Consider the following 20351-nt stretch of genomic DNA (forward strand, 5'->3'; position numbering starts at 1 on the left):
GTTTTTTTGTTTTTTTCTCCCCATCATGACAGTGCATCTGCTCATTCTTTGAGGGCTGCAAAGGCTTGTCTATGAGGATTTCGTTGGGAAATCATACCATGTCTTCACCCTACAGCCTTGATCTTACCCCTTCAGACTTCTTTTTGTTCAGAGACTCAAAGAACATTTAAAAAGAACATAATTTGTGTCTCTCGAGGATGCCAGAACTGCCACTTAGATGTGGTGTAAACCTGGAGTGCACAATTCTTCAGGGAAGTTGTGGGAGCAGTGGAAACGCTGCCCTTATAAGTGCACAGACTAGAGATATCAACAAGGAGACTTGTCAAGAAGCAGTGTGAAAAGCATCACATTTTTTGTAGTTTCGTTTAGTAATGTTTGCTCCAATTTTGAAGCAATACTTTTTGACTGACCCTTATATGTATTATGACCTAAAAGATTTCTGCTTATTTCTGGTTATTCTGAAGATTTTTGTCGCCCCCTCCCCCCACAGGTCAACTGGTAGACACGATGAGCATCAAGGCCTTTACATTGGTCTCTGCTGTTGAGCGGGAGCTGCTGATGGGTGACAAAGATCGCATCAATATAGAATGTGTTGAGTGCTGTGGGAAGAACCTCTACGTTGGCACCAATGACTGCTTTGTTTACCACTTCCTGCTGGAGGAGAAGAGTTTGCCCACTGGGACAGCTACATTTACTGCCACTAAGCAGTTACACAGACACCTGGGTTTCAAGAAGCCAGTGAGTGAGCTGAGAGCAGCGTCTGCCCTCAACAGGCTCCTGGTGCTCTGTGATAACTCCATAACTCTGGTCAATATGAAGAACCTGGAGCCCATTCCCACAGGGGCGCGGATCAAAGGGGCCGTGACGTTTGCTTTGAATGAGAACCCTGTGAGCGGGGACCCGTTTTGCGTGGAAGTTTGTATCATTTCTGTCAAACGCAGAACCATTCAGATGTTTATGGTATATGAGGACCGGGTTCAGATAGTCAAGGAAGTGTCGACTCCAGAGCAGCCCTTTGCCGTGGCTGTGGATGGCCACTTCTTATGCCTAGCTCTGACCACTCAGTATATCATCCTGAACTACAACACAGGGCTCTCCCAGGACCTGTTTCCTTACTGCAGTGAAGAGAAGCGTCCGATTGTGAAACGGATAGGCAGACAGGAGTTCCTGCTGGCAGGCCCCGGAGGACTGGGTGAGAAGAGCGCTTAAGTACTTAGACTCTCATCTGCTGCTTTCCACCCCGTTCCCCTTTGTGTTACCTCCTTCAGTGCTGCAATCTGAAAGCAATAGCTTAGTTGTGAAAAATAAATACTTGTAGATAAAAAGTATTTGCCAACAATGAGGATATGTGGCAAGATGAAAACAGAACAGCAATGTTTGCTGAAATTTTAAGACAGTTTTGTGAATGCATGTTTAGAGGAACAGAAAGCGACTATCATAAAACCAGTTTAATTTTGTGCTGCAGTGAGGTTTGAAGATGGCTCTGAGAGGAATATTCCTCGAAGTAAATAACTATAAAAGTAAAAGTCGATATACTCTATAGGATTTTTTCCATGTGGGCGGATTTTTCATTTGATGGTGTTTAACACCTCATTTCAAAAAGGAATAGGGTAGTGCTCTTATAAGTATTTTTATTTATGGAGACTTTGATGTTATTTCCTAGTTTTCTTTTTTGTTTTGCCAACTTTTTCCTACCAAAATGATTTTAGTATCTAGTTGTTGTTAGGTGCTGTTGAGTTGGTTCTGACTCATAGTGACTCTCTGTAGGGTATCTAATGCTGTTAATCTTTATAGGAGCAGAAAACCTCTTCTTGCTCCCACAGAGCGGCTGGTAGATTTGAACTGCTGCCCTTACGGCTAACAGCCCAACATGCAACCCATTTGGACACTTTATCAGGGAAATAGGCCCTGTTATACATTGCTTGAGGAAAATTAAATGGTACTACTGGTATAGGTAAGGAGCTCTGGTAGCGTAGTGGTTACGAATCGGGCTGCGAACCTTAAGGCCAGCAGTTCGAAACTACCAGTTGTTCCGCGGGAGAAAGAAGAGGCGTTCTGCTCCCGTAAAGATTTACAGCCTCAGAAACCCTGTACAGGGTCGCTATGGGTCGGAAACGACTCGACGGCACTTAACAACAACAACAACTGGTATAGGTGGAGGGTCAGAGAAAAAGAGGAAGACCTCCAGCGAGATGGATTGGCAAAGTGGCAGCATCAGTGGGCTCAAGTGTGGCAACAATTGTGAGGCTAACCCAGGACCAGGCAGTGTTTCATTCTGTTGTGAATAGGATCTGTGAGTCGGTACCAACTCGATGGCACCTAACAATAACAACAACCTGTATCGAGGATAATATGGCAATACCTAGCATGGTTTACAAGTATTTACGTGTAGATTCAACAGTCTAAGAAACCAACCTCTAGGAAACCTTTCCCAAAGAAATATAGAAGGTCCTATTTTTAATTGCATAAGACTGGAAAAAAACATCTACCAATAAAACACTGGTTGAATATACCATGGTATAAAACCATGGTCTAAAAGCAAAGGAAGAATATCTATAGATAATATTATGAAGTGATCCCCATAATATATTGCCAAGGAAAAACAAAAGAAAACTACACCTCCATTTTAAAAAGGAGACCGTATTTGCATATTTTAAATTTTAAAATAAAGGAATAAACCATGAAAACATAAAGCTGATATATGAGTTGAAATCAGCTTAATGGCGGGGGGGTTTTGGTTTGGTATGGGCAAAGAATTGTTGTTAAAGTGCCCTCAAGTCGGTTCTGACCTATAGTGACTCTATAGGGTTTCCGAGGAGTGGATGGTGAAGTTGAATCGCCGACTTTGCGGTTCAAACTGACCTTGCAGTTGAGTGCTTGTCCTACATCACTACACCAGGACTCCAGGGAAACCGAAACCAAACCCGCTGCTACCTTAGCTGATTACAACTCATAGCAACCATACAAGACAGAGTAGAATTGTCACATAGGTCTTCACAGATGCAGATTTTTACCTGGTGGGTTCGAACTGCTTATTTTTTGGTTAGCAGACCAGTGCTTAACCACTGGGCCACCAGATAAATATTTGTTCCCAGATTTTTACCATGCAAATTTTTTTTTTTTTTTTTTTTTTTGCATTTTTTCTTCTTTTTGAAATTAGGTGACAACTCTAATAATTAAAATTAAAACCAAATTTAAAGACAAGTTAAGTGCTGTCAAGTCAGTTCCGACTCATAGTGACCCTGTATAGGGTTTCCAAGGTTTTAAATCTTTCAGGGAGCAGAAAGCCTCATCTTTCTCCCTTGGATTGGCTGGTGGGCTCAAACTACCAACTTTGTGATTTACCACCCTATGGAGCCACCACACTTCCATTTAAAGACATGTTGTTGATGTTGTTAAGTTCTGTCCAGTTGGTTCCCACTCACAGTGACCCTGTATAGAGTTCTGAGGCTTGTTGCTTGTTTTTATGTCTATATTCTATATCAAATGTATTCATCTTCTTAATAAGCTTCTTGATTTTCAGACCTAATTAGAAAATTTTTCCTCTCCTCTGGGCTGTAGGGAAAATGAAAATTCACTCATGTTTCCTGTTAGTACTTGTATGGTTTCATTGTTTACTGTGAAATGTATAAGAAACAGATTCAACTTTATTTTTGTTTCTTGCAGTGTGCCCAGTTATCTCAACAAACTTTTTAAAGAGCCCATTTTTTCCTCACCAACTTTAAATAGTTATCTTTATTCTACTCTGAAATGTTTTCTTATGCCATTGGGTCTGTCTCTTGCTTATCTAATTCTCATTCCATGAGCTTGTTTCTCTGGGCATGTGTCAATACCAGTTGTAAAGGTTTTATATAGTAAAAAGATTCAATTTCAGAATCCCTTTGTTTATATTGGGATTGAAGGGAGACGATAATCACCAGTCATGTTTAGGATGCATTTTTTTCTCCAAGCTTCCTTTGTGTCTCAGTTGGCACATAACAACACTTTTAATTGATATATAAGCAAATTGGAAGATTGGTTGTAAATCCCTCTTACATATTACCTATAAACAGATTATGTATTGGGTTGAAGCCAATTACTATAATGAATGTAAAAACGCCTTGAAATGTATAAAAGCTGTTTAGTTTCATTGTGCTTCTTGCCTTTCTGCCTGAATATTACTTGTGACCTCTTGAAAAATTGCTCTTAAGTTTTTACTATTTTAGGGCACTTCTTTTTTGAAATTTTTATAATATGATCATTGTGACTTTTTAATGCTCAATATTTGACAGTGTGTCTTGAAAAGACAAGTAGCTCAGCTGCTCTGCCCCACCCACTAGCTTAAGTGAATGAGTGGATGGAAATTTAAATAGTACACAACTGAAACCAAAGGTTTTAAAAGATGTACTATTTAAAAATTTGTTATATTTTCACTTGCTCTCCTTGAATAGTATAGCCATGCATCACCTAACACCCACGATAATTCAGTGAAAGAGGACGTTATGTGATTTGGACGTTGAGCGAACACCACGTCGTCTTCTGGTCCAGCTTTTTCTTTAAGCATCTCAAGTAAGCATTGTACTCTTATCAGTGATCTCCAGCCTGCCAAGAGGGATTCACTGTTTTGTCATCAGTCCACATCATGTGCAATTTTTCAATATCTGATATATCTTGTATTTTTGTTAGGGTCTCTGTGAGTCAGAATCGACTCTACAGCAGTGGGTTTTTTAGCTTTGTAGCTTTCAGTGGAACTGATCCTTTAGCAGTTTTGAGGATTTTCTCTTTGTTTTTGAAGATCCTTATGATTGTGGAGTTGTTACTTGTTGTTGTTAAATGCCATTGAATCGAGTCGATTCCAACCCATAGCGACCCTCTATAGGGTTTCCAAGGAGCAGCTGGTGAGCTTGAACCACCGACCTTGCAGTTTAAAGGACTTTGCAGACTGACACATTAGCCCACAGCGCCACAGCAGATGGCCCTAAATCATAAACAGAAGCATTCATTAACTCTTCACCTTTATGTTTAATAACCTTTTGTTTCACTTCTAGGTTGATATTTCCTCTTTGCATTTCTCCTGCTTTTATCGCTAGCACAGGTTTTGCTGCTTGTGGGCCATGATGCACTTTTTGTGTCATGTTTTCTAAAGAAAATTAAACATAAAGCTCCCACACACGAGACATGCAGTATATGAGATTGGATGCTGCTGCCTACAAGTCAAAGCATATACTGGTTTTATATAAAAAGTGGTCTACTTTTTAGGTAGAAAGTGCAGTACAGTACAAACATATGACTGTAAAGACATGTATGAGGGGACTTTAATAAAAAGTTGGTAGGAAAACTCCATTATCTTTCAATTCCATTTTCCATGAACTTCTTGAAGCCCACCCTTATGTACTGTTCCATTACACATCTGGCAGCACAATTGCTTTGCGTATAAGTGCCATGTTATGTGCAGGAAGCTGTTGTGTCTGCCGAGATGGGGATTTCTGAACTCTTACAACTTATTGGGACTATGGACGTCTATGCGGTAGGACGTTGCCGGGGTAGATATGCAGTGGTGTATGATGGTATAGAAACAAGACAATTTACCACCTACTTATTAGAAGTATAGTTTGCTAAAACTGTGCAGCTAATGTGGCCCTCAGGTGGGTGTTAATAACAGCATGCCTTCTGGTTCCTAAATGCATCTGCAGGTGCATTTTATTCTGCTTGACCTGGATTCCCAAATTGTCCATTACTGCTCTACTCTTTCATTCTGATGGAATCTTGGGCTTTTCTTTTGTATGGAAGTCTCTGTCCTTGACCTCTGGTTTCTACACCTTTATTTGTAGGATGTTTATGTCAGGGTCCCTGTGCTGCACACTGCCTGGGGTTGTAGATGCTAAATGCAGCGATCCTGATGTAACTCCAGTACGATGCTGGTGGAGTGAGAGCGCTTTGAGACGCAGACTTGGTTATTTGACCTGAAATTTAGCTGAATTCTCAAGGTTACTCTGGACTTGTCCCTTCACCAGTTTGCACTGTGCCTAGTGGTTGGGTGAAGGAGTCATGCACACTTCATTGCTCTTTAGTCATTTTTCTTCCCCCCTTGGCTGGCTCTCATTTTCTTGTTGTTAAGTGCCATTGAATTGGTTCCAACTCATAACAACCTTGTATAGGGTTTCCAAGGAGTGGCTGCTGGTGTGTTTGAACCACTAACCTTGAGGCTCCAACAGACCTTGTGGTCCAATGCTTTATCCTACAGCACCACACTAGGACTCCCCTCTTTAGCTGGCTGTTTCTAAATGTGTTGAGAATCGAAGATAGTGCAAATATAACTTCCTCTCCTCCAAAGCTCATCCTTCTCTTTGGATTCTTAATGTAGTTCATAGTTTTGCACCTAGTGTTTCTCTCCTTTAGCATTTTTTTAAATGCTATTTGAATTCTTTAGCGTTACTATTGCCAAGTTACTTCAAACTGTGATTACAGCTTCCTCTTTGTTACTACATTGCTGTTGTTGTTGGGTGCTTCTAGTTGATTTCAATCCATAACAGACTCCTTGGGACAGATCTGTGATCTTTACAGGAGCTGGAGAAGCCAGCCTTTCAGTTACCAGTTGAGCACTGAGCCATTTTGCCATCAAGGCTCCTTTGTGTTGCTATAAGACATCTTTATATTGTTCCGTATATTTGGAACACGGTCAGGCTGCCCTTATGATTCTGTCATACTTCTTAGATCTTAGTCATCTCAGTGCCTTTTTTTCCAATACTGTCATTGAACTTGGTGACGTCATATCTGTTCTGCATAACTTCGCGTTTCAGAAAATAATGAAAACCAGAGGCTCTTAACCAATCTCAGGAATATTCTTTCCTGTAGAAACATTTTTTCTGGGTTCATCTTGTAATTGACTACATCTTTTTCTATTCTATTGTTGTATGTTGTTGAGTCAATTTGAACTCATAGCGGCCCTTTAGGACAGAGTAGAACTGCTTATGAGGTTTCCAAGGCTGTAATCTTTACAAAAACAGACTGCCTCATCTTTCTCCCATGGAGTGGCTAGTGGATTTGAACCACTAACATCTTATTTAGCAGTTGAGGGCTTAAGCACTGCATGGCGGGGCCTTTTTTTTGAGTCCTTCATTAAGTAATTCTTCATCCTCTTTCAGGAAGGTTTTTTTACTCTTTGAGAGCACACTTGAACTCTGATCCCTTTCATCACAGAAGTCTGTGACCTCCAATTTAGTAAATCCCAAACTTTGTCTCCTCACCAGTTCTGCATCCTAAACAAAACCCCTGTTTGGGGTTTTGTTTAGAGCCAACCCTATCCTCCTTATGCCATCAAGCCAAAAGTCTCTTGGTGGCCTTTGCTTGGAGTTAGTCAGCGGGTCATCTGGACTCACCTTGGAATGTCATCACAGCCTCTTCTCCTCTTGTGTCTGCCCAGGGCCCCACCAAGGCCTCATTCCTTGTGGCAGTGAGTTGCATAGCCTCCCTGCTGGGTATTTGCAGTCTCTCACTCCTTCAGTTCAACAACCCCCCCACCCCCACCCCAGTCTTGTCAGATGGATGTTTCCAAAGTATCTATGATCATGCTACTACACAATTAACCTGTTGTTTGCCAAATTAAGACCGAACAACTTAGGCTGATTTCTAAGGTAAGCTCTTCCCGTGCTGACTCTACTTAAAGTTTCCAGTTCTCTGCTCCCTACTTGCCATTTGTCCTAGTCTAGGGAGCCTGCTATTCATAAGGTTTTCAGTGACTAAATGTTTGTAAGTAATTCGTCACTCCTTCTTTCTAGTTTGTCTTTATCTGGAAGCTCATCTGAAACCTGTCCACCATGGGTGACCCTGCTGGTATTTAAAATACCCGTGGTATAGCTTCCAGAATCACAGCAAGTCACAAGCCATCACAGTATGACCAACTGACAGATAAGTGGTGGTCTTATTCAGATTTATGCAACAACCACTAAAGCCATTGAGGATGAAGTAAAAGAATTCTACCAACTTCTTCAACCTGAAACTGATCAAACATGCAATCAAGACGTATTGATCATTACTGGTGATGGAATGCAAAGGTTGGGAACAAAGATCAGTAATTGGAAAATACGGTCTTGTTGATAGAAATGAAGCTAGAGATTGCATGATAGAATTCTGCAAAATCAATGTTTTGTTCATTTCAGATACCTTCTCTAGGCAACATAAGAGACGATTATACACATGGACCTTACCAGAGGGAATACACAGAAATCAAATTGCCTACGTCTGTGGAAAGAGACGATGGAAAAGCTCCATATCATCAGTCAAAACAAGGTCAGGGGCAGATTATGGAACAAACCATCAATTGCTCAGATGCAAATTCAAACTGAAGCTGAAGAAAATGAAAACAAGTCCACAAGAGCTAAAATATGACCTTGAATATATATCCAACTTGAATTTAGAGATCATCTGAAGAACAGATTTGATACATTAAACACTAAAGACCAAAGACCGGAAGAACATCATACATGAAGAAAGAAAAAAGTCATTAAAAGGTCAAGAAAGAAGGAAAAGATCAAAACGGATGTTATAAGAGACACTGAAACTTGCTCTCCAGCATAGAGATGCTAAAACAAAAGAAAGAAAAGAGGAGGTACAAGAGCTGAACAGAAAATTCCAAAGGTCAGTTCAAGAAGACAAAGTCAAATATTATAACGAATTGTGCAAAGATCTGTAGTCAGAAAACCAAAAGGGAAGAACATGCTCAGCATTTCTCAAGCTGGGGGAACTGAAGAAAAAAATTCAAGCCTCAACTTTCATCATTGAAGGATTCTCTGGGCAAATTATTGAATGATGCAGAAAGCATCAAAAGAAGATGGTAGGAATATACAGAGTCACTGTACCAAAAGGAAATGGTTGATGTTCAGTTGTTTCAAGAGGTAGCATATGATCAAGAGCCAATGAAACTGAAGGAAGAAGTCCAAGGTACATTGAAGGAATTGGCAAAGAACAAGGCACCAGGAATTGATGGAATAAAAATCGAAATCTTTCAAGAAAGTGAAGCGGCACTGGAGGTACCCACTCATCTATGCCAAGAAATTTGGAAGACAACTACCTGGCCAACTGATTTGAAGAGATCCGTATTTGTGCCCATTCCAAAGAGAGGTGACCCAACAGAATGCGGAAGTCATCGGACAATCTCTTTGCTATCCCATGCAAGTAAAGTTTTACTAAAAAGTAATACAGAAATGGCTGCAAGCATACATTGACAGAGAACTTGCAGAGGTTCAAGCCAGATTCAGAAGAGGATGTGGAACGAGGGATATTATTGCTGATGTCTGATGGATCTTGGCTGAAAGCAGAGAATATCGGAAAGATGTTTACCTGTGCTTTATTGACTATGCAAAGGCTTTCGAATGTGTGGATCATGACAAGCTATGGATAACATTGTGAAGTATGAGTATTTCTTGAGCATTTAATTGTGCTCATGAAGAATCTGTACCTGGATCAAGAGGCAGTTGTTGGAACAGAACATGCGAACGCTGAATGGTTTAAAATTAAGAAAGGTGTGTGACAAGGTTGTATTCTTTTACCATACTTAATTAACCTGTATGCTGAGTAAATAATCCAATAAAATGGATTATATGAAGAAAAATGTGGCATCAGGATTAGAGGAAGACTCATTAACAACCTGCGATATGCAGATGATACAACCTTGCTTGCTGAAAGTGAAGAGGACTTAAAATATTTAACTGATGAAGATCAAAGAGCACAGCCTTCAGTATGGATTACATCTCAATATAAAGAAAGCAAAAATCCTCACCACTGAACCAATAAACAACATTCTTATCAACAGAGAAAAGATTGACGTTGTCAAGGACTTCATTCTTCTTGGATCAACTATCAACACTCACGTAAGCAGCAGTCAAGAAATCTAATGACGTATTGCCTTAGGCACATTTGCTTCACAAGACCTTTTAAAAGTGTTGAAGAGCAAAGATGTCATCTTGAGGACTGAGGCGCGCCTGACCCAAGCCATGGTATTTTCATTAACCTCATATGCATGTGAAAGCTGGACAGTGAATAAGGAAGACCATAGAAGAATTGATACTTTTGAATTATGATGTTGGATGAGAATATTGAAAGTGCCATGTGCTGCCAAAAGAACCAACAGATCTGTGTTGGAAGAAGTGCAGCCAGAGTGCTCCTTGGAGGCCAGGATGGCCTAACTTTATATCTCCTACTTCGGATATATTGTCAGGAGAGACCAGTTGCTGGAGAAGGATCTCATGTGTGGTAAGGTGGAGGGTCAGATAAAAAGAGGGAGACCCCCCAGTGAGATGGATTGGCAAAGTGGCAGCATCAGTGGGCTCAAGCATGACAACAGTTGTGAGGTTGGCCCAGGACCAAGCAGTGTTTAGTTCTGTTGTGCATAAGGTCACTATGAGTCGTTACAGACTCAATGGCACCTAACAACAGCAGGGAGACTGCTCAGTGTTAGAGTCATTTCACCCTTTCCTGCTTCTTACTGATAAACCTTCCCTAGCCTCAAGCACTGTAGGATAATCACAGGATTGTTAACAAGGTTGGTAGTTCAAACCCACCAGCCACTCTCAGAAACCCTATACAAGATTGCTATGAGTCAGAACCGACTGGATAGTATAGCAACATCAACCTCAAGTGTCAGTTTCCCTACTCAAGCAGATTTCTCTGATCCTTTGCTTTAATTTGGGCTTTACATTCCATCAACACTCAAAGTTTTTTATATCTTCCTGAAGCCTTTGGTTTCAATTTCCTATTTAACAATTATGTATTTACCGGAATCCCTTTGCTGTGTGTGCGTTTCTTGAGTGTTTATTTCTTGTTATCTAACTCACTTTCCATAGAGTAAGCACTTGGCAAATGAATTTAAATTGATACTCAGTCTACTATTTACAGTTTTTTTTTTCTTTTTTGTCTGTATTTCATAAATGAGCTTGTTTTTTTTCTGTTCTTAATGAGTTAACCCAAAGCCACATATATAGTAACCTTTTGGAGTATCAACGGCAGGTTTACACTATTATTAAAAATGCTTCAATGACCACTCCTGTGTTTAACTTGTGGCATGTGTTTTTAGAGGTTAGATATTAAAATAGAATCACTGAATTCAAGTTTAAGTGCATATTCAATTTTGATAGATATTGCCAACTTCCCCAGAAAGGATTTTCTCATGTCCATCCCAATACTTTGTATTTTATCATTCATTGAACTTTAGCTAATCTATAGGTTAAGGAGAAAACAAATTAGTTTTTTAAAAACTTACCTTGCTAATAAATATAGGAATCTTGTCATATGTTTATCTATCATTTACATTTTGTCTTGTGAATTGCTAATTCATATCCTTTGCCTACTCTCCTACTCTTCTGTTGTGTTAGTATTCCTTTTCATATTGCTTTTTGGAGATTTTTAAGGATCAAAGGGAAATACTTAATGTGGAAGAATGGTTCACAGTAAGCATTTGTGACTCTCATACACGGAGACACACGGACTCACTTGTAGGCTTGTCAGATGCTGTCATCTTGACAGAGGCTCATACTGGTACTACTTGATATGCAGAGAGGCAATATTTCAAGTGTTAAGTGGGGCCAAACAAATATTCAAATCCCAATGTTATTGCAGCGAGGGCTCAGATTGTGGGCCAGGTGAATGAGATACCACATGATACCCATTTTCAAGGAAAAAGAGATGTTGTACTAGATCAAGTTCAGTGTATGTTAATCTTAGCAACTACAGAAGAGTTAGAAGGGTCATCAGTTTCACTAGTTGAGTTTTGTTATATGGTGTATTAAAAATACTTTCCATCGTTAAAATCTTAACATGGTCTCCCTATGTCTTCTCCCACCTACTCTGTTGTGTATAGTAGGAACCCTTTGTTGAAGTAGCATCTAATCATTTGGAGGCAAGAGAATACTGTTTTATGGTGTTTCATGTCAACTAGTTTGAAAGTTAAAATTGATTGTCTTTACTTGGTGAGCATATTTATTTTGCTAACTTCTATCTCCACTTACCAATATTGATGGACTATGTACAGGTCATTTGGAAGTGACTTGTTTATTGCTTCATGTACATGAAACGTAAACTGGTTTGAACTGTAAAATGATTCTATCCTAATTTTATAGAGCATGTGTATCCAAAATTAAACTCAAACTCTGAGCATCGAGAATTCCGTATAGAGCACCTAGTAGAGTTTCTGACCAATAATAGGTACTCAAAAAGTACCTGTTGGATGAAGGTATTTTGAAATGTGAACCAGTTAGAGGACTGGAAATGAAAGGAAGTATATGAAGCTTCAATAACCTTTTCTCCCCTAATGTGAGGGATGTGTTTATAAGCCTTCAAGTGGCTGTATGTACCAGTAAAAACATTTTTAAACCTCAGTTTTAATTGGAACTAAAGCAACCCAAACACACTGTCTTTTCTAACTCATAGCTACCCTATAGCACAGGCGCCGACAGCCTCATCTTTCTCCTGTAGGGCAGCTGATGGATTGGAATTGCCTACCTTACAGTTAGCAGCCCAAATGTTTAACCCACTGCACGACAAGGGCTCCCTTAATTGAAAGTAGATATGATGGGGATTCATAAAGTTCGCAGAGGAATTCCTTTATCCTTTAATTACATTTTTCCATGAACTTTTTAAAGTCCCGTCTTGGATAAGGTATAAATTAAGATATTTCTCTTCACAAAAATAAAATCTTCATGTTAACATGCAGCGTGTTAATTATCCTTCCTTGCTTGATACATAAAACTGAACAGAGAATTTGAGGGGTTTTTCTGCATCCAGACACATCGACAGATAAAAAGTACCATCGCTATTTGAAATGCCAACTAACTCTTCCTTCTTAACCCCATAGGCATGTTTGCAACAGTAGCTGGGATATCCCAACGTGCCCCTGTGCACTGGTCAGAGAACGTGATTGGGGCAGCCATTTGCTTTCCATACGTCATCGCTCTAGATGATGAATTCATCACAGTTCACAGCATGTTGGATCAGCAGCAAAAGCAGACCCTGCCTTTTAAAGAAGGGCACATTCTACAGGATTTTGAAGGTAATAGTTTTTAATGACATTTTCACAGACTTTAGTTATCAAGCCTTTTATAATAATACTTTTTTAATAAGTGCTATTAAGGGCCCTTTGGGAACTGAGCAAGCAGCCCTGTTGGCACAGTTGTTAAGCCCTGTTAGCACACTCAGCTGCTACCCCAAAGGTCGGTGGTTTGAACCCACCAGTGGCTCCACAGGGAGACAGATGTGACCATTTGCTCCGGTACAGATGACAGCCTAGAAAACCCCACAGGGTTATTCTTCTCCTCTATATGGGTTTGTTATGAGTGAGGATCAGCTAAATGACCCAGTATCACAACAGGAACTGGGCATTATGCTAAGCGTAGGCTGAATGTAGTGTCTGTGCTTCAGTGGCTCAGGGTTAATTGGGTGACAGCCACTGATTCAGATAACTAGCACTTGAAAAGCTTGGTAGAGATACAAATGAGGCCCCCTACTGGGAAAACAGAGGAGGAAGTACTTCTGAGAGAGGTCATAGAAGACTTCCTGAAGGAGGTGATTTTTGAGCCAAATTTTAAGGATGAATTAGGAGCTCGCCAAGCAGATGTGGTTTGCAGGAACCTGCAGGCATAGAGAAAGATTCATGCAACAGGGGTTTCAGGCTGCACAATCAGGTGTGGCTGTAGTGTAATACTTGTTAGTGGAGTAGTAGGTGAGGTGAGACTGGAGACCTGACTCAGGCAGGTACCCTGCGTGTATTAGTAAGCCTGTTTTTCAAGTCTGTGATGAACATTGTCAAATGTACAGAAGAGTTGGGGAATAGGGTGAACCACCATCTCTACCATTTGACTAGATTCATCAATTATGAACATTTTGCTGAACCCATGTGAAAGTAAGTTGAAGACATCATGACATGTTATCATCAAATACTACAGCAAGATCACCTGAGATACAGCGGCATTTTCCTGTATAATTTTCCAATCACATTTTTACATCTAACTAACATGGAGATAAAATAATTTTTAGAAAGCCTTAAATGAGGTACATCTTAATTCTTAAGATGGTAATTTTCCATGATAGATGTCTGCGACCTTATTGGAATTGTAATATGTGTCTGATTGTAAGTCTACCAGCATTTTCACCAGGAAAAGAAAGACAAAAAAACACATTTTATACTTTGTAAGAATTCAGTGTTGGGAAAACTGATCAACAAATCAGATAATTATTTAGTCTGAGGGAAGTAATAGGTTTTTAGGCAATATGTTTCCTTTCCAAAAATTTAAAATTTCTTCACAGGAAGAGTGGTTGTCGCCACAAGTAAAGGAGTTTACATCTTGGTTCCGTTACCTTTGGAAAAACAGATACAGGATCTTCTGGCAAGTCATAGAGTGGAAGAGGCATTGGTTTTAGCAAAAGGAGCACGGAGGAACATTCCAAAAGAAAAATTTCAGGTTTGTGATGAAAATTTCAGATTTAGCTAACTTGTGTCAGGCTGTGCTGATTACGTTTAAAAAAAAAAAAATTTTTTTTATTGTAAATTAAATGAAAATTTACAGAACAGATCATCAGTTCTACAGCCAACAAATCATATTTCATAAAGTCCATCAGTGTAACATCTTTCATCCTGCTTCCTCCCTGTGTTTCTTGTTTCTTTGTCCTTGGGTAAAAGCTGCCCTTCTGATCACTAATGGTTACCTCACTAGTGTTGTTCCCCCCCATATACCTGTCACTTGGCTGAAAATTGAGCCACGGAGGTGATTTCAGTTCCAGATCTGAAGGGTGACCAAGGGTCATAGACCCGAGGGTTCCACCAGTCTCTTTCTGACCAGTAAGCCTCGTCTTTTTTATGAGTTTGTGTTTTGTTCCCTATTTTTTCCCACTCTATATTTAGAACTTTCTAATGTGGTTCCTTTCAGAGCAATTGGTAGTGATAGCTGGGCACCATCTATTTCTTCTAGTCTCAAGGTCATGGAGACTGATGTTCACATGGTCCATTAACCCCCTTAGCCCATTGAGCTAATTGATTCCAAGTGTCTGCAACTTTTATCATTCTTTATTCCTCTGAACAGGGAAAATCAATAATTGTACTGTGGATAGCCTAGTCACTGCTCACCAAAGTAGGATGTAGAACTTGGTCTTTGTAGACTGTGTCATTCCAAATGACCATGGTGTCCCCCAAGATTGTGGTCCTGAGCCTCCAGGCCCAGTGACTTAATCTTTCAGGCTGTTTGGTAATGTCTAACAAGTTTTCATAACTGTGCCTCCTGTATAGTCCACCACATTGATAGGTATGTTTGGTGCAGTGAAAGTCAGTACCCTTGTACAACTATTCTCTGTTGTCAAACCTTTCTATATTTGTGGGTGTGCTCCCTCTCTGCCTCCTACAGATGTTCAGCCTCCACGTCTAGCCATGTCATTGTTGTGAAGTGGCATCGAGTTGGTGGTTCTGACTCATAGCAACCCTGTATAGGGTTTCCAAGGAGCAGCTGGTGGGTTTGAACTTGCAACCTTGTGGTTCGCAGTCCAGTGCTGACTCAGCACCGACAAGAAATCACTATTATAGGGTTATGTATATAAACACTGTGTGCCTCTATTGCCTTTAACTCTTACATTCCTCCACATATCTTCCCAGACTCCCTTGTGCTGATTACTTTTGTGTCTGATGTTTAATTATCTACTTCTTACAGATAAGGAGACATGTCTTAGAGCAGTCAGACAGCTTGACTAAAACTACACAGATAAGTGGAGGTCATGTTTGAACCCCTGACAATGAATCCCAATGCTTAATATACCAATCCGAAACCAACCCAACTGCCCTGGAGTTGGTTCCAACTCATAGTGACCCTGTAGAGCATTTCTGAAGCTGTTAATCTTTATTGGAAAAGGAAGCCTCAGCTTTCTCTTGTAGGGTAGCTGGTGGGTTTAAACTGCCAACTCTGTGGTTATCAGTCCAGTGCTTATCCCATAGCTCCACCGGGATGAACTTCTTCAGTGTATCTTCAAAGAAGAATCAAGGGCATTGTTGTTGTGATGGAAAACAGAGAATTTTGAATTTACCTCCTAGTTTAGAATTTGTATTTCTTAGAATGAGGTTGAATAAAAGTTTTTACTTATACCATTTATAGGAAACACTTTACTGCTCATGCTGACAGACTTATCTAATATACAGGAACACATCTAATTTGTTTAGGAGAGATTTAAAAAAAAATTTTTTTTTTTAAGATGTATGTTTTATTGTCCTTACGTTACAGACGAGGGAACAGACTTAAATAGTACAATTTACTCACTCAGGATCAAATTCAGATCTGGTTGACTCCCAAACCTTGAAAGAATTACAAAGATGGCAGTTTATCTGTAAGAGATCCTTCTACCATCTTCTCTAAGTCTTCACCTACCCCTTGGCTACTTTTTTCTCTTATTTCCAAAGGCACCTTTGTCTTATGCTATATTCTACCCACAGCCCACCGTGCTAGGTTCTCTGTCTGCCCTGCAACCTTCTAGAGGTTGAATAACCATGTTTCATTCAAAAGACAGAGGTCCTAGGAGAGAACTTTTAATATACTTAAGGTCAGCAGTTCAAACTCACCAGCTGCTCCTTGGAAACCCTATGCAGGGACGCTGTGAGGCGGAGTCGACTTGACGGTACTTAACAACAACAGCAACGAAAGAAATACTAATTTTAAATATAATTGCTTTGAAAAATAAAATTGATTTAACAGTCACAAATTATTTGTTTGTCTGATGAAATCAAGTTCCTAAATATTGTTACTTGATCAACTGTTAGGTTATTTCAGGTTACAGTCTGTATATGGGGCAAATAAAACATAATATTGATGTGTGTATGTGTGTTCAAATGAAATAAAATGAAATAATCAAGGGAATGAATAATCACTCCCTTGATTATTATGAGTTGGTAAGCTTTACACATGACTATATAAGTGCTTTAAGTCAGTTTGAACTACAAGGTTGGCGGTTCAAGCTCACCAGCTGGTCCTTGGAAACCATATACAGGTTCACTATGGGTTGGAACTGACACAACGGTACTTAACAACAACAACAACATATGAGTGCTGGAGGATTAGCATTTGACTGTGAACCATAAGGTCGGCAGTTCAAACTCAGCAGCTGCTCCTCAGAAACCCTATAAAGGGTCACTATGAGTCAGAATCAAGTTGAAGGCCCTTAACAACAACAAAAATAACATGATTGTATGGAGTGTTGGTGTGGTTCTATAGGATAAACACTGGACTGTTAACTACAAGGTCAGCAGTTCAAACCTACCAGCTGCTTCTTGTGATTCACAGGGTCGTTATGAGTCAAAACCAACTTGATGGCACGTAACACTACGTGATTGTTGTGTGGTGCTGTAGGGTAAGAACTGGACTGCTAACCCACCAGCTTCTCCTCAGAAACCCTACACAGGGTCACTGTGAGTCAGAACCGACTTGACAACAGCAATATGATTGTTGGGGAATGAAATATTGCTTTTTGGACTCAATGCTTTATGCAGCTAAAGGTAGATTCTGAAAGGGAAAGAAGACAGGATGTGTAATTTATGATTGTGGGATGTGAAGGAGGGCTTCTTTTCTACATTCAAATATTGATAAACTTCTTATTCATCAAAGAATCCTGGTAGTACAGTTGCTAAGCGATCCATAGGAGAAAGATGTGACTGTTCACTGTGGTAAAGAGTTACAGCCTGGGAAAAACCCCCATGGGGCAGTTCTACTCAGTTCTGTAGAGTCCATGGCAGTGGGTTTGGGTTTGGGGTTATTCATCTCTCAGTTTTAAGTAAAACTCTGTTCAGTAGAGGGCAGCAAAAGCAAAAAGAAGAAAGTTCTTACTGTGATGAGCACTTAACATCATTTTGCTTAGCACTGATGGGGCATGAAAAACACCGCAGCATCGGAGCCAGAACACCTGGGTCTGAGTCCTGCCTCTGCTGTGCTTGTTCATGACCCTTTCACTTCCATGAGCTGGGAATGACGTTGCCCAGTGAGGACGCCCCTGGAACAAAGGGTCAGGTGTTAGGAAAGGCCATGTAAATGCTCAAGTTCTCACTGGGGCACCTCTCCTTGCAGTGTGAACACACTGTGTTCATATAACATTGTCTTCAAAAGACTTTCCATTTTCTTTGTCTGGTTTTTGTCTATGCTTCCTCTCGCTGTGTCTGTCTTTTGCCAAGAGTAGAGCTGTGTAGTCAATAATAGATAATATTAGTGGTCATCTTGTTCTCTAGTCTGGTATTTCAATGATCTATATCTGAAGTGGTATTTTCTTCTTTTTCTTCTATTCTGTTCCCTGCCTTCTCTCTGTTGCTGCAGACTCATATATTCAGTCTTAGAAGTAGTTGTGTGCTGCCTTAGGCCTTCCTTTCCCCTGAGGTGGGTCAATTTTATGAGGTCGGTCTTTCGAGACTGGCCAGCCACCACCCAAGAGCCTTGTCATCCCCTCACTGGTTTACTCAGTTAGTTGTGGTCTGAGAGTCCATACTGAAGACACAAAAGGTCCAAGTCTTTTTAGAAATCATCTTTTAGGCACACTCTTTAAGTAGGGTTGAATTCTAAATCCCACAGCACCTTGCTGCCTATGAAATAACTCCTAAGCCCTACAAAGAGCCAGGCACACAGGGAGACATTTAAAAACATTTGTTTCTTAATCCTCAAAACCATCTGTAATCATCAGCGTCTCATTTTAAAGACAAAGACGCCATTGGGTAAGAGTGGTTGAGCCAGAACTCTGACAGCACACTTCACCCTGCGCATCCTTTTGTGCATCCTTGCCTCCTCACTTGTCAGAATTTCTGGAACATACCATCACTTTTGTGCATTTCTCTGCTCTCTTCCTTTTCTTGTTTTTGTTTTTTGTATGTTCTTTTCTATTACTGGGGTGTAGTAGTCTTGTACTTGATTTAATACTAATTTAGTACAATGCTTAAATATGCCTTCTTTTTGGAATCCTTCCACTCTTCTAGACAAAACTAGTTAACGCCGTCATCTGTATGTCTGTAATTATATATTAGCATTTTAACACACTGTCCAGGATTATTCATAAGTTTATTCTTCAACTCCATGATTTCCATGGTTTAAATCCTAATATTGTTGTGATCTTGGAAGTCTTGAAGCTTCTTCTAACTCTCCCTTTATTTAAACTTTTCTGTGATTTACTTTCATGTTTTACAAATGCGTTTAAAACACAAAATTAAAGTCACAAATGCACACACAAACACATGTCCCCCTGTTCCAGAGCTCTCCTAGTAATCTGACGGATTTTCAAGGAGACTGGTACTCCTGGGGAATCCTCCTTCCCTCTTTACACATGGCGTCCAGGGATGCCAGGTCCTCCCCCGGAGACTCAGCTGGACAGACACAACAGCTCACTGAACACTCTGAGCAGAAGCAACTGCCGTGTCCCTAGGGCTTTTCTCCTTCAGAGCAGCTGATGGATTGAACAGCGACCTTTCAGTACTAACCAAGTGCCTAACCACTGTGCCATGAGGGCCCCTCAGCATTCCGACACCTCATTCCAGTCAGTAATCATTTCTCCACTGTTCACATTTCTCCAGTTCCATGAAGGTGCTTGTCTTCGTATTTTCCTCCGGGAAAATCGCACTAAGTCTGTACAGTCAAATTCCTGTTTTAAAGTATGTTTCTCTGTGTTGTTATGCCACTGGGAGTGGGGGCATTTGTTTTTTATTTGGGATTCTTGTCTAGCCCTAGAAAAGTAGGCTTTTCTGTTCTTAAAAGAATCTCTTTTTAAGATAGAAAAACTACTAGGTTTCATGCTGATTTTATAATCTTTCTCTCTGTTGCTTCCTGATACCCTAGTAAGCCTGACCTCCCAACCTGCCTTAGAAGAGACTGTGGGGAGAAGGGAGAGCCAGCGGAGAGAAGGCAGCCCTACTAGGGCCTTCCTAGTTCTGGCTATGGAATTCTAAACTTTCCTTCCTAGACCTCCAGATAGTGTCTCATTTGGTTGTGATTGCTATCTTTTTTCCTAAATACCTACTCCTCTTTTGTTGACTATCTTGCTAGCCAACATTTCTCATTTATGGCAATAAAAGAAAAACCTACTGTAGCCGACTCTTTCGCACATTAACCTGGGATTTTCCCCCTCCTCCATCGCCTGACCCGCAGAGCCACCCATGTCTGCCAGGCTCCCAGGTGAAGCGGGCTACTCTCCAGAAGGCCTCTCACCAGTCCCTTCCCAATCGGAGCCACCATTGCAAATTGCAGCTCTTATGAGAAAGGCGACTGAAGTAGATTTTGAGGGAGCCCTACCAAGAAGGGCCCCGGGGGATGGCAGGGGGAGGTTATTGCTGCTGCTCCCTTCTACTGAGGTACTCTGGAGGTAGTTCAGGGCCTGGGGGCCCC

General features: G+C 40.5%; 1 protein-coding gene across 1 annotated transcript in view; it reads left to right on the forward strand.

Annotated features, from left to right (window-relative positions):
• Positions 1-507: 507 nt before the first annotated feature.
• Positions 508-20351, forward strand: part of TGFBRAP1 (transforming growth factor, beta receptor associated protein 1) — a 46605-nt gene continuing 26761 nt past the window's right edge. Inside the window, exons 1-3 of the mRNA XM_006872438.1 lie at positions 508-1192; positions 12827-13021; positions 14275-14429. Of these exons, the coding sequence (XP_006872500.1) occupies positions 508-1192; positions 12827-13021; positions 14275-14429 (1035 nt within the window). The remainder of the gene's footprint in view (positions 1193-12826; positions 13022-14274; positions 14430-20351) is intronic.

This window comes from Chrysochloris asiatica, unplaced genomic scaffold (assembly GCF_000296735.1).
Source record: "Chrysochloris asiatica unplaced genomic scaffold, ChrAsi1.0 scaffold00197, whole genome shotgun sequence".
NCBI classification, from domain to species: Eukaryota; Metazoa; Chordata; class Mammalia; order Afrosoricida; family Chrysochloridae; genus Chrysochloris; species Chrysochloris asiatica.